At 49.8% G+C, this 14,179-nt stretch overlaps 2 protein-coding genes across 2 annotated transcripts in view; one reads left to right on the forward strand and one right to left on the reverse strand.

Moving 5' to 3' along the window:
• The first annotated feature begins 9,744 nt into the window (after window positions 1-9,744).
• On the forward strand, window positions 9,745-12,508 carry CD52 (CD52 molecule). Its single transcript, XM_012440239.3, has 2 exons — window positions 9,745-9,905; window positions 12,149-12,508. Exons 1-2 carry the CDS (start codon window positions 9,852-9,854, stop codon window positions 12,284-12,286), a joined length of 192 nt encoding a protein of 63 aa, XP_012295662.1. The 5' UTR covers window positions 9,745-9,851; the 3' UTR covers window positions 12,287-12,508.
• Window positions 12,509-13,065: 557 nt separating this feature from the next.
• Window positions 13,066-14,179, reverse strand: part of CRYBG2 (crystallin beta-gamma domain containing 2) — a 31,738-nt gene continuing 30,624 nt past the window's right edge. Inside the window, exon 20 of the mRNA XM_064363514.1 lies at window positions 13,066-14,083. Coding sequence (XP_064219584.1) covers window positions 13,995-14,083 — 89 coding nt within the window. The 3' untranslated portion in view covers window positions 13,066-13,994. The remainder of the gene's footprint in view (window positions 14,084-14,179) is intronic.

Consider the following 14,179-nt stretch of genomic DNA (forward strand, 5'->3'; position numbering starts at 1 on the left):
TAGATAAGCCAAGGATGCAGGTGGTACAGACCTACTGCCAAGGGAGGAGTCTAGGCGGAAAGTGTGACTGGAAAGTGGAGGTGAAGGACCTCTTGTTGCCGAGCTGCTCCCAGAAAGTTTTCTGAGGTTTTAGGTCTATGAAGATGAGAAAGTCTGAGATCACACTGGGGCCAAGTGTTTTTTGGGGTTGGAGCTGTAGTCAGGGAGAGTAGCAATTTCATACTGTACCTTGCTCATGAAGGTAAGCAAGCGTGGGAGGCAGGAGCTCTGGCCTCATGAGCCCTGCTGTGGTCTGCCCGCTGCTTCCTGCCTCAGCAAGAACCAGATCATGAGTGGCATTTACCCAGGGACCAGGATTTACCCCATCCCTTCCTCCCACCCAGGGCCTGGCTCAAGATTCCAGAGCAGGAGGACACTCAGCAAACATCTAGTTCCTGGGAGGGAAATGGGGGCCCTCTAACCTGGCAGGCCAGTTGTTTGATTTTTTTTTTTTTTTTTTTTTGAGATGGAGTCTCACTCTGTCTCCAGGCTGGAGTGCAGTGGCGCAATCTCGGCTGGCTGCAACATCCGCCTCCCAGGTTCAAGCAATTCTCCAGCCTCAGCCTTCCAAGTAGCTGATACTACAGGCTAGTGCCACCACGCCCAGCTAATTTTTTTGTGTTTTGAGTAGAGACAGGGTTTCTCTATGTTGGCCAGGATAGTCTCGATCTCTTGACTTTGTGATCTGCCCGCCTTGGCCTCCCAAAGTGCTGAAATTACAGGCGTGAGCCACTGTGCCCAGCCCCAAGTTGTTTGATTTATTAAAAGATAATATTTATTGGGGAAGTAAGAGCTTTATTGTAAAAATATAAACTTTCACTGGAGAAACATGGAAAATAATAGCCACCATTTGTTGAGGATACATTGTACTGCCGTCCAGCATAACTTAACAACTCTATGAGGCTGGGCTCTGTCGCTTAATAGCTGGCTGTTCCTGCCCGAGATACGTCACTTACCAGAGTCTCAGTGTCCATACCTGTAAAGTAGAGACACTAATAGAATCTACCTCCTAGGATTATTGTACAAATTGAATTTCCCACAATGTGGCACTGGCCCCAGCATTAGTGGGGACAATAGCTGAAAAAAAAAATATATATATATATATATATATATATAATTTTTAAAATACCTATAATGTTGTTGCATTATTGCTTCTGAAAAGGTGTTTTTCTTTTCTTTCTTTGCTCATTTATTTATTTTTAGAGACAGGCTCTCTCTATATTGCCCAGGCTAGATTTGAACTCCTGAGCCTCCTGGCCTCCTCTTGGCCTCCCGAGTAGCTGAGACTGTACCCTCTTGCCACCATGCCTGGCTCAAAAAAAGAGGAGTTTTTGGTTTGGTGCAGTGGCTCAAGCCTGTAATCCCAACACTTTGTGAGGCCCAGGTGGGTGGATCACCTGAAGTCAGAAGCTTGAGACCAGCCTGGCCTATATGGTAAAACCCTGTCTCTACCTAAAAACACAAAAATTAGGTCAGGTGTGGTGTCTCATGCCTGTAATCCCAGCACTTTGGGAGGCTGAGGCAGGTGGATCACCTGAGATCAGGAGTTCAAGACCAGCCTAGCCAACATGGCGAAACCCCATCTCTACTAAACATATAAAAATCAGCCGGGTGTGGTGGTACGCGCCTATAATCCCAGCTACTTGGGAGGCTAAGGCAAGAGAATTGCTTGAAGCTGGGAGTCGGAGGTCGCGCCACAGCACTCCAGCCTGGGAGACAAGAGTGACACTCCATCTCAAAAAAAAATTACAAAAATTAGCAGGGCATGGTGGCAGGCACCTGTAACCCCCAGCTACTTGGGAGGCTAAGGCAGGAAAATTGCTTGAACCCAGGAGGTGGAGGTTTCAGTGAGCCAAGATTGCACCACTGCACTCCAGCCTGGGCAACAGAGCCAGACTCTGTCTCAAAAAAAAAAAAAAAAAAAAAAAGGTGTTTTTCAAAAACAAAATTATAAAAAGAAAACAAGAGTCTAAGCTCATCTGATTTTTTTTTTTTTTTTACCTTTATTTATCTTCCCACATCTTAGAAGGTCTGGAAATCTCTGAGGTCTCCAGGCTGATAGAAGACTTGAGTGTTGCGAAGGCCTTGGAGACCCATCCATCCACTTCCAAGCTGTAAGGATTCCCTCTGGACTCCTGAGATGGTGTCGCCCAGCCTATTCTTGATCGCATGCAGTGGTGGCTATTCACTGTCTGATTATGGTGCCTGGGAGGAGGGTGGTCCTGAACAAGGCTCTTTCTGGACCTGTTTCCCACCTGCAGGGTGAGGAAGTCGTCCCCAGCTCTGGGGCTAGGTGGCTCTGGAAGTCTCTATTCTTGAGAGTGGACAGAGTCTACTTTGCTTTTAGGTCATTTTCTTTTTTTTTTGAAACGGAGTCTCACTCTGTCACCCAGGCTGGAGTGCAATGGCACGATCTTGGCTCACTGCAACCTCCGCCTCCCAGGTTCAAGCGATTCTCCTGCCTCAGCCTCCTGAGTAGCTGGGATTACAGGCACATGCCACCGCGCCCAGCTAATTTTTGTATTTTTAGTAGAGACGAGGTTTCAACATCTTGGCCAGGCTGGTCTCAAACTCCTGACCTTGTGATCCACCCGCCTCAGGCTCCCAAAGTGCTGGGATTACAGGCATGAGCCACCGCGCCTGGTGAGGTCATTTTCTGAAAGATTCTTATCAGTTATGACCCCTCTGGGGTTAAAGAGTTTATTGAGTTCTACCAGCTTAGGAAGTAAAAGGTAAATAATAAAGGAGAAAGAGTTCCTCCAAGTCTCTTTAGCAGAATAAAAATCTAGCTCACTCTCCCACCTTCCCTCTTCTCCACCCACATCACCACCACCTTAGATGAAAACCTCATCATCTACAGCTTAGCCTGGTATTTGGAGCCGTCCTATTCTGGGTCCTGCCTTTCTCATGTTCTGGAAACCGTCACGTTCTTCCCTACGTTCTGGCCTCTCCTTCCAATGAGAACATCCTCTCTTGCCTCTTCCATTTGGGAAAATTCCCATTCGATCCTTCAACCAGTTCAAATGTCCCCTCTCCCATGAAATCATTGCTGGTTCATCCCCACTCACTCACAAGCAGAATCACACTCTATCCTCCACTCTCTGAAAGCCCTGCTGCCATTATAGCATTCTTTTATTGTTGTTGTTGTTGTTGTTTGAGACAGAGTCTTGTTCTGTTGCCCAGGCTGGAGCGCAGTGGCAGGATTTTGGCTCACTGCAATCACTGCTTCCGGGTTCAAGCAATTCTCGTGCCTCAGCCTCCCGAGTAGCTGGGATTATAGGTGTGCACCACTACGCTTGGCTAATTTTCGTATTTTTAGTAGAGATGCGGTTTCACCATGTTGGCCAGGCTGGTCTCGAACACCTGACCTCAGGTGATCTGCCCACCTCTGCCGCCCAAAGTGCTGGGATTACAGGCTTGAGTCACCACACCTGGCCCATTATAGCATTACTTACTCAGTTTTGTGATTTTAGTATGGGTCTCCCTGCTGGACTATAAATTCCTCAGAGGAAAGGACCCTCACTCATTCATCTTGCCTGACACACAGTAGATGTCAATAAATTAATCAAAAGAGTCAATTAGGCTGGACGCAGTGGCTGTAATCTCAGCACTTTGGGATGCCGGGGGGGGGGGGCGCGAATCACAAGGTCGGGAGTTCAAGACCAGCCTGGTCAACATGGTGAAACCCTGTTTCTGGCCAGGTGCAGTGGCTCAAGCCTGTAATCCCAGCACTTTGGGAGACTAAGGTGGGTGGATCACAGGGTCTGAAGTTTGAGACCAGCCTGGCCAACATGGTGAAACCCCATCTCTACTAAAAATACAAAAATTAGCTGGGTGCAGTGGTGGGCACTTATCAGCTACTCAGGAGGCGGAGGCAGGAGAATCACTTGAACCCGGGAGATGGAGGCTGCAGTGAGCTGAAACCACAGCACTGCACCCTAGCCTGGGCAACAGAGCAAGACCCCATCTCAAAAACAAACAGACAAACAAAGAAATGCTGTCTCTACTAAAAATATAAAAATTAGCCAGGTGTGGTGGCAGGCCCCTGTAATCCCAGCAACTCGGGAGGCTGGGGCAGGAGAATTGCTTGAACCCAGGAAGCAGAGGTTGCAGTGAGCCAAGATCGTGCCATTGCACTCCAGCCTGGGTGACAGGAGTGAAATTCTGTCTTTAAAAAAAAAAAAAAAATTAAGTGAAAGTTGCCAGGAAAGATTTAAGAAAAATTAAAATAAAATAATAAAAGAAAAAAAAAGAGTGAATGAGCGAAACTCTGAATGAATAGGTGGGTGAATGGAGAGGTGAATGAATGGGTGGATGAAGACTCACCTTCGATGCTCTGTGATGCTACTGAATCCCAGCCTTGTCTCAGTGGGGATGAAAAATTCAGGGCAGATCACACTGTGATGTGTGCCACAACTCTCTTCCCCTTCCTCTCTCCCTGCTGTATTCCATTCTATCATTGATCAAGTACATATGGAGAACCTGCCCTATGTGAGACTGTGCTAGACCCCGGGGACAGTCATCCAAAGACACTGTGGAACTGGGGTGGGATGGTGATCTGAGGTGCTTTGCATGCGTGGACTCCTCTTGTTCTACAGGCCTCAGCACACGCATTTGTTCTGAGTGGTCTTTCCTGACCACTGACCTGGAATATATCCTCCCCACACTTCACTTCTTCTTCTTCTTCTCACATTACCTGCTTGATTTCCTCATGCCATTTGTGAAAATCTAAATTACCATTGTTTTTATTAGTCATCCCCACTCAAATATCAGCTCCATAATAGCACGGAGTGTGTCTTTATGTTCACTGCTGTATTCCCAGTGCCTAGTTCAGTACCTGGCACACAGCAGGCACTTAATAAACACATTCTGCTCTCATAATATTTTCTTATGATCTTCACTAATTTTCTCTTCAGTTGTTCTTTTCTATAATGTCTAGTTCTCTCTCTTTTTTTTTTTTTTTTTTTTTTCCTGAGATGGAGTTTCGCTCTTGTTGCCCAGGCTGGAGTGCAATGGCTCAATCTCAGCTCACTGCAACCACCATCTCCCGGGTTCAAGTTATTCTCCTGCCTCAGCCTCCCGAGTAGCTGGGATTACAGGCATGGGCCACCACGCCTGGCTAATTTTGTATTTTTAGTAGAGATAAGGTTTCACCATGTTACCCGGGCTGGTCTGGAACTCCTGACCTCAGGTAATCCACCTGCCTCAGCCTCCCAAAGTGCTGGGATTACAGGCATGAGCCACCGCGCCCGGCCTAACTTCTAGTTCTTAATTGTCCACTTAATTGACACTTGTCCAGTGTCAATCTTGTCCTGCTGCTCAGAAGGCAGAAGAGGAAAATGTCTTTCAGTATAGTAAGCACAGTTATCTGAAAATTTAATTGATTATTACATTGTCTGGATCTCTTATATAACTTTCTATTATCTGTTTCTTCTTTTTGGTCATGTTGTCTTCAATTTCTTTGAGGGTTGGGCTGTTGTTTCCTGTTTATTCTCACTCCCCATGGTCCAACCCAAAACCTAGTGGGGGGAGTCTTTCAGGGCTCCCCTTTCTTAGGGGATCTAGAACTATAGTTTTTCTCCCATCCATTTGTAGGCATATGAATATGAGAAAGTTCGGCTCAGTTTCTCAGCTGTCCCCTCTGGAAGTGGCAAATACTTTTAGGAGAAGAGCAGTTCAAAGGGCTTGCTTCTCTCAGCCCCGTATTTCTTTTCTGTATTGATAACCGTTCAGTACTGACTCTACCGTTGCCCCATAATAAATATGTACTGACGAATAAATGCAGGACCACTAGCTCGAAGGCAGGAATAGATACAGATGCATTAAATGCAGTCATTCTTCCGGCAGTCCCTGACACCTACTCTGTGCCATATTCTGTGCTGTGCTGAGTAAGAGAAGTGACAAAACCTAGTCCCAACCCACAAGGGACAGACCACATTCTTGGTAGACACAATATTTAGAACAGAGGTCAACAGAAAGGGCCCTTCTAACGTTTAGGAACAACTCCTCTCTTTGAGTTTCCTAGGGCAAGTGAAAACTTTTCCTGGGGAAGGGGCTTCTGAGCTAAATCTTGAAGAATAAAGAAAAGTTTGCAGTTTGGACAACATAGCAAGACTCCATCCCCCACCACCCCAAAAATTAGCTGGGCGTGGTGGCATGCACCTGTAGTCCCAGCTACTCAGGAGGATGAGGCGGGAGGATTGCTTGAGCCCAGGAGTTCAAGGCTACAGTGAGCTATGATTGCACCACTGTACTCTAGCCTGGGTGACAAGGGCAAGAACCTGTCTCGAGGGAAAAAAGAAAAAGAGTTTGCCAGGTAAAATAACTGGAGAAGGGCTTTCCTTACAGAGGAAATATATGGACTGTAAAAGACACTCCTCAGAGCGTCAGGAGGTGAAAATGAAGCTTCTGAGTTTTGCAAGAAAATGTTTACAAATATGAGTCTGGCATTTAGTATCCTCACATGCATCTCCAGCAGGGAAAACTATAACAGACTGTCTGGCTACCTCTTTGTAAGAGGGTAGAAGATTGCACAGTGTGATGGAGCTAATTTTCAGCAGACTAATCTCAGACTTCAACATGGGTATCCTGTCTCCTGGACCAGTGCCCTCTGGCACCAGCCACGTCCCTGGCTCACATGAACCCCAGAATCACCCACCCCCACCAACCCTAGAATCAGCAGCACATCAAAGGCAGCTGAGAACTTGAGTCAAGGGTGAGGAGAGACCTCTGGGTGAAGGAGCAGGGATGGGGGCAGGGAATGGTGGGTGGCTGGGGACTCCCCCCTCTTCTCTCCCTCCCTGCCCGCCCCCTCACTTCCTGGCTTTCTCTTATCAGTTTTGACTCAGTTCTTCTCTCTCTCTCTTTTTTTATTTGAGAAGGAGTTTCGCTCTTGTTACCCAGGCTGGAGTGCAATGGCGCGGGCTCACCGCAACCTCTGCCTCCTGGGTTCAGGCAATTCTCCTGCCTCAGCCTCCTGAATAGCTGGGATTACAGGCACGCGCCACCATGCCCAGCTAATTTTTTGTATTTTTAGTAGAGACAGGGTTTCACCGTGTTGACCAGGATGGTCTCGATCTCTTGACCTCGTGATCCACCCGCCTCGGCCTCCCAAAGTGCTGGGATTACAGTACAGGCGTGAGTCACAGCGCCTGGCCTCTTTTTTTTTTTTTGAGATGGAGTTTTGTTCTTGCCGTCCAGGCTGGAGTGCAGTGGTGTGATCTCAGCTCACTGCAACCTCTTTCTCCTGAGTTCAAGCAATTCTCCTGCTTCAACCTCCCAAGTAGCTGGGATTACAGGTGTCTGACACCATGTCCAGCTAATTTTTGTATTTTTAATAGAGACGGGGTTTCACCATGTTGGCCAGGCTGGTCGTGAACTCTTGACTTCAGGTGATCCACCCGCCTCGGCCACCCAAAGTGCTGGGATTACAGTACAGGCGTGAGTCACAGCGCCTGGCCTCTTTTTTTTTTTTTGAGATGGAGTTTTGTTCTTGCCGTCCAGGCTGGAGTGCAGTGGTGTGATCTCAGCTCACTGCAACCTCTTTCTCCTGAGTTCAAGCAATTCTCCTGCTTCAACCTCCCAAGTAGCTGGGATTACAGGTGTCTGACACCATGTCCAGCTAATTTTTGTATTTTTAATAGAGACGGGGTTTCACCATGTTGGCCAGGCTGGTCGTGAACTCTTGACTTCAGGTGATCCACCCGCCTCGGCCACCCAAAGTGCTGGTACTACACTCGTGAGCCACCGCCTGGCCCTCTCAATTTTTTTTTTTTGAGACAAGGTCTTGCTCTGTCTCCCAGGCTGGAGTACAGTGGCACAATCATTGCTTATTGCAGCCTGGACCTCCCAGGCACAAGCAATCCTCCTGTCTCAGCCCCGCAAGTAGCTGAGACTATAGGTTTGTGCTACAATGCCCGGCTAATTTTTCTTTCTTTTTTTTTTTTAGAGATGGGGCCTCCCTACGTTGTCCCGGTGGTCTCAAACTCCTGTGCTCAAGTGATGTGCCCGCCTCAGCCTCCCAAAGTGCTGGGATTGCAGGCGTAGCCCCCATGCCCGGTCTCAGTTTTTTTCTTTGGACCTGGCCTTAGCCAGGTCTTCCCCGGGCTTGCAACACATGGCCCAAAACAATAGAAGAGAAGTGAGGGGAGTTTTCCCCTTACTACGTAGCATGTCAATGAGGCCTAACGTAGACTAAGGAAGGGAGAGTTCGAAGACAGAGTGGGCTTCAATAGGGCTGCAGTTACCAACTCCTGGGGCCTGGGGGGAGTTGGTATAGGGTAGGGGATGGGAATGGAGGGAACCAAGACTTAATGGGTGAATTCTAGGGCAGCCCCAGAGGTTTCATACAAGGCTGTGGCTTCAGACAGACCTGGATTCAAGGTCAAATGAGACTAGCTTCACCATTTACGACCTTAGCAAGTCACTTAACATCTAAGCCTCAGTGTTTTCACTGGTCAAATGGGGATAAATGGAGGGCACTACAGAGGGAATCAAGTGAGAGGATACATAAAGCATGGAGCACTGTCCAGGCAGCTTTGGGTTCCTCTCACCCCCTCACTCTTTACTGGGCCCTCACATCCACTCCCTCACCCCAGTCCCCTTCCCCTGCAGTTTAGTCACCTGCTTGTCCCCTCCCTAGCTCCACTCCCACTCATCCTCAGTTGATAAAAGCAATCAATCCATCTGCCTGCGACTTTCTCTACCCAAATCACAAAACCAGAGCAGCCAAAACTAGGTCTTGGCTGGTCGAGGTGGTTCATGCCTGTAATTCCAGCACTTTGGGAGGCCAAGGTGTGTGGATCACTTGAGGTCAGGCATTGGAGACTAGCCTGACCAACATGGCAAAACCCTGTCTCTACTAAAAATACAAAAATTAGCCAGGTGTGGTGGCATGCACCTGTAGTCCCAGCTACTTGGGAGGCTGAGGCAGGATAATTGCTTGAACCCAGGAGTGGAGGTTGTAACAAGCTGAGATCGTGCCACTGCACTCCAGCCTGGGACAGAGTGAAACTCTATCTCAAAAAAAAAAAATAAAATAAAATAAAAGCACACAAACAAAACACTAAGTCTTAAGAAACTTCAGAAATAATCTATTTCAGTCTTCCCAATTCTTGAAATGAGGAACTGAGGACTAGAGAAAGCCCAACTAAAAGGTGGGCTTCCTGGTTCCTAACCCCCAGCACTTTTCACAGAACTCTACCATCCCTTCTACAATCTAAATATTCCCCAAGCCTTCATTCAGAACCTGCAGCCCATCTACAACCTTCCCTTGAAACCCAACTCTATCCCAACCTTTCTCCTTCAGCTCCTATCCCCTACCCCAATCTTCTCTAAACAACAAACTCATTTATGGAATTTTGCTATGTGCTGGCTTTTTAAAAATGGGTTATTATTACATGTAATCCAGCAGTTCTTTTGTTAAAGGGTCAGAGAGGTAGAGTTTCTGGCCCAGGGTTTCAGAGTTGGTCAGTGATTAAACCAGAATTCAGCCTGCAGGATGCATGACTCCAAGCCTCGGGCCCCACTTACTCCCACCGATGCCTCTGGGTTGACCTCTCTCCTATCTCACAGTATCTGGCCCGCTCCCTCAGCCAGGGCCTTAGAACCTAGGGCCTGGTATCATCCACCCCTAGATCTGCAGAAAGGAAGCCACGCCCCTCCTCCAACTTGTAGGACCTCCTTCCTCTCCCTACCCCACCCCGCCTCCCCTGCCTCCTGGTTCAAAAGCAGCTAAGCCAAAAGAAGCCTCCAGAGAGCCCTGAGATCACCTCAAAAGCTGCTACAAAGACAGCCACCAAGATCCTTCAAAAATGAAGCACTTCCTCTTCTTTCTCCTCACCATCAGCCTCCTGGTTATGGTACAGGTAAGAGGAACCCCCGGCAAACTCCCCAAAGTTGCTTGGCATGGAGGGGGAGCATACAGGATGTGAGCTGGCAGAGCCCCAGCCTTCTCTCCTGGGAGCACAGCAGATGGACTCCAGCAGGAAAATCAGGGACACAGGGGGCCTGACCACCCAGCCTTTCAGCTCTTCCGACTGGGGCTGGACTGCTTGAGGGCTGCCCTGATAGAAACCTGTATCCACAGCTGGGGAGCACTTACAGGGTGCCAGGTGCTTTGGGGCACCCAAGGGGTGCTGTGGAATAATAGGGAACTAAGAGACTTGGGAAGACAACCCTCAGTGAGGAAGGCATCGGCCCACAGGGAGTCTGGGGAGATGGTCCTTTGGGGAGAGGCCAGGAGATGTCCAAGGGGAGGCTGCTCTGATTCTGGAGGTGACAGGGGACACTCCAACCCCCATTCCCATGCCAGAGAGAAGCCTGGATGTTCGGGAATGCAAAGAAGACAGAACTCTCCCACTTCAGAAACAACTGGAGTCTCAAAAGCAACTGCTATTCCAGGAGGCAGCTTTGGTAGAATCCCAGGTGCCCAGAGGGGAGTCAGTACAGGAGACAGGAGCCATCAAGTTCTTGATCAAGAACAGCTTGATCACCATCAAGACCAGCTTAATCTCCATCAAGAACAGCTCTAGTTGAAGCTCCATCAAGCATTAAGGACAGCTTGATTACCATCTGGGCATTCTCTCACCCCACACCCCGCCACCCACACTTTGCCAAGTGCTTTCTCACTCGGCCCCAGCTCATGTGACCTTCACAACTGGGATGAACTTCTCCCCGCTCAGAAGAGGAAAGAGGCTCAGGGAAGCTAAGCCCTTTGCCAGGCTAGGAAGGTCAAGGGCTAGGGCCCCCCCGTCTCCCTCTATGCCAGAGGGGCTGGTGGCTGGGGAGAGGTGAAAAGAAAGGTTCTGTGGCCGGGCATGATGGCTCATGTCTGTAATCCCAGCACTTCGGGAGGCTGAGGTGGCCGGATCACCTGAGGTCAGGAGTTCGAGACCAGCCTGGCCAACATGACGAAACCCCATCTTTACTAAAAATACAAAAATTGGCTGGGTGTAATGATGGGTGCCTATAATCACAGCTACTCAGGAGGCTGAGGCAGAATTGCTTGAACTGGGGGTGGAGGTTGCAGTGAGCCAAGATCACATCACTTCACTCCAGACTGGGCAAAAGAGTGAAATTCCATCTCAAAAAAAAAAAAAAAAAGCCAGATGCGGTGGCTTACACCTGTAATTCCAGCACTTTGGGAGGCTGAGGCAGGAAGATCACCTGAGGTCAAGCAGTTCAAGACCATCCAGCCTGATCAATGTGATGAAACCCCATCTCTACTAAAAATACAAAGATTAGCTGGGCATGGTGACACATGCCTATAATCCCAGCTACTTGGGAGGCTGAGGTGGGAGAATCACTTGAGCCCAGGAGGTGGAGGTTGCAGTGAGCCGAGATCGAGCCACTGCACTCCAGCCAGGGCAACAAGAGAGAAACTCCATCCCCCAAAAAAATAATAATAAGGTTCTGTGAAAGGGGCTGGGCAAGGGCAGTGACCACCTGTCCCTGCCTGTGTCAAAGCAGGAAGCAGCCAAACATCTGACAGGACCTTGTAGAAGAAAGAACTGAGGACCATTTTATGGACGTGGGTGGATGAAGGGCAGGAGGGTAGAAGGGGGAGTGCATCTTTAAACAACAAACAGGAGATTCAAAAGTCCCTTGAGGGCCAGGCGCGGTGACTCACACCTGTAATCCCAGCACTTTGGGAGTCTGAGGCGGGTGGATCACGAGGTCAGGAATTCGAGACCAGCCAGACCAAAATGGTGAAACCTTGTCTCTATTAAAAATACAAAAATTAGCTGGGCGTAGTGGTGCGTGCTTGTAGTTCCAGCTACTCAGGAGGCAGAGGCAGGAGAATCGCTTGAACCCAGGAGGCGGAGGTTGCAGTGAGCCAAGATCATGCCACTGCACTCCAGCCTGGGTGACAAAGCGAGACTTCATCTGAAAAAAAAAAAAAAAAAAAAAAAAATTAGCCAGGTATGGTGGGTAATCCCAGCTACTCAGGAGTCTGAGGCAGAAGGATCTCTTGAACCAGGGAGGCGGAGGATACAGTTAGCTGAGATCTCACCACTGTGATCCAGCCTGGGTGACAGCAAGACTCCACCTCAAAAAAAAAAAAAAAAAAAAAAAATCCCCTGAGCTTATCCCACTTCTCCTCCTGCAGATACAAACTGGAGTGTTGGGAAACACCACCACCAGCCAAAACAGCAGCCCTGCCCCGTCATCAGCCAGCAACATAAGTGGAGGCGGTTTCCTTTTCTTCGTGGCCAGCACCCTCATCCACCTCTTCTGTTTCAGTTGAGGTGACACATCTCGGCCTTAGCCCTGTGACCCCTGAAACAGCTGCCATCAGCACATGCGAGAGAATCCCCTTTCAACCTTGGGAGGGACTGATGCCAGACATCACCAGGTTGTGGAAATTGACAGGCAATGCCATGGGGGCAACGGCCAAAATGGGGGGGTACTAATGTAGGGGCCAAGTACCACCCAGCTGGAGATCAATAAAGTTACCCTTGTACTTGCAGTGGGGTCCTACGTGTGGTTACTGGACATCCCTATGCCCCAAGAGCCAGTTGTGGGGCAGTACCAGAGAGCTTCCCATGCCCCCATCAGAAGGGAAGTTGGTACCAGGGAGCAGCCCCCAGCTTCCCTACCTAAATTCCAACGCTGAGGGGCCCTCCCCTTAGAAGCACGTCACAGGAACAAGGCCCGGAATCTGGCATCCTCACCAACCCCTGCAGTTGCATTTGTTTCACCCATCCCTGGGTGTTTGAGAATGATGGTTCCAGAGATGCCACCACCCCGGACATCCCAGGCTCAGAGAGCCCCTACTCAACTACCTAGGTATCTTCAGAATGACAGACCCAGGGAGATCCCCAGTCCCAGGGACACCCCTCAACATGGTCTTTAGATCCCCGGCAAAGCAGCTCCACAGGCATCTGGGGCTGGAGAATGATGATGGGTGGCTGTTTACCTCCCATGCTGGCCCAGTGGCTAGGAAGGCAGGAAGGGCAAGCAGCTGCTCTGACCGCTCCTACCTCCTGGGTTTGGGGCGTCGGAAGTGGGTGCTGCAGAGGTGGATGCTGCAGAAATGGAAGGGAGCCCCAGGGTAGCCCCCAAGGTCCCCTCCCACCTCAGCTTCTTTGAGGACATCCAGGGACAGAGGGAGCTCCTCCTCTTCTAAGCCTTTCCCTCTCTGAGCCAGGTTAGAGACCCAGACACCCTGTCCTGGCTTTTCTAAGACCAGAGTTGGGGTGAGTACAGCAGAGCCCTGGGGGCACAGCCCTTCAGGGTGTGGCTCACACTCATCTCCCATGCCTGGCCCACTGCGCCCCCATCACACCAACCTCCAGGTTTTCACCCCCAGACTTGTATGCAGTTGCATTTGTTTCACCCATGGATGTGAAGGGTAAGGTGGGATGTCTCACCCAAGAATACGCCTAGAATATTCTTCCTCTGCCTCCTGGAGCCTGGCCAACTCCTTCCTATCCTGACATCTCAGCTGCGGGTCCCTCCTCCAGGCAGCCTGCCCTGCACGCCTGATGGGGTGACGTTCCTGCTGTGTGAGTCCCTCCACTTCTTTTCTCCCTTCTCATGGATACATCACCCTACCTGTCATGATCCTCAATGGGACTGTGACCGAGAGGCTGTTTGTGTCTGTGCCCACACAGCCCAGGGCCACGCCCGGCTCAGAACCAGCTCTAGCAACACATCATTTGGGTGGCTGCGCAAGACCACTCCCCAGTTCGTCTGGACCCAGGGCGCCCTCTGATGGCAGAGGGAGGCCTAACATCTGAAACCCAAAGCTGGAGCCTGGAGGGAAGAAGCCAGCCTGAGTGTCAGGGAAGCAGGCTGGTGAACAAATCCCCACCCCACCCCAAAATATCAAGGTGCACAGAGACGAGGATACCTAGCAACATATTAGAAAATAGCTTATGTTACAACAAAAACCCTATAAAAACATTCATCCCAGCAAAAGCCTCCAGGGCTGGAGGATGAGGGGGAAAGGTTCAAAGCACATGGATGGTCCAGATCTGGGATGCCCTGTTCTTGTCCGGCTCCCATAGCACCACGTGGTCCCGGTCGTAGCCCCGGCCTCCTGGGGGTGGGATAGGGATTAAAAGATAGGGAGATGGTCAGAGAGAGCTGGGGCTCCACGGCTCAGCCCCCTCAGGAGTCCTCTTCCCCACACATC

Source organism: Aotus nancymaae, unplaced genomic scaffold (genome assembly GCF_030222135.1).
Source record: "Aotus nancymaae isolate 86718 unplaced genomic scaffold, 86718_ANA_hifiasm-v0.15.2.pri h1tg000053l, whole genome shotgun sequence".
Taxonomy (NCBI): domain Eukaryota; kingdom Metazoa; phylum Chordata; class Mammalia; order Primates; family Aotidae; genus Aotus; species Aotus nancymaae.

What these genes read in the sequence shown, in the direction of transcription:
- CD52 (XM_012440239.3), top strand. Translation starts at nt 9,852, where the DNA reads ATGAAGCACTTCCTCTTCTTTCTCCTCACCATCAGCCTCCTGGTTATG. An exon ending in GCCTCCTGGTTATGGTACAG is followed by an intron (nt 9,906 to 12,148) that starts GTAAGAGGAACC and finishes CTCCTCCTGCAG; the next exon opens with ATACAAACTGGAGTGTTGGG.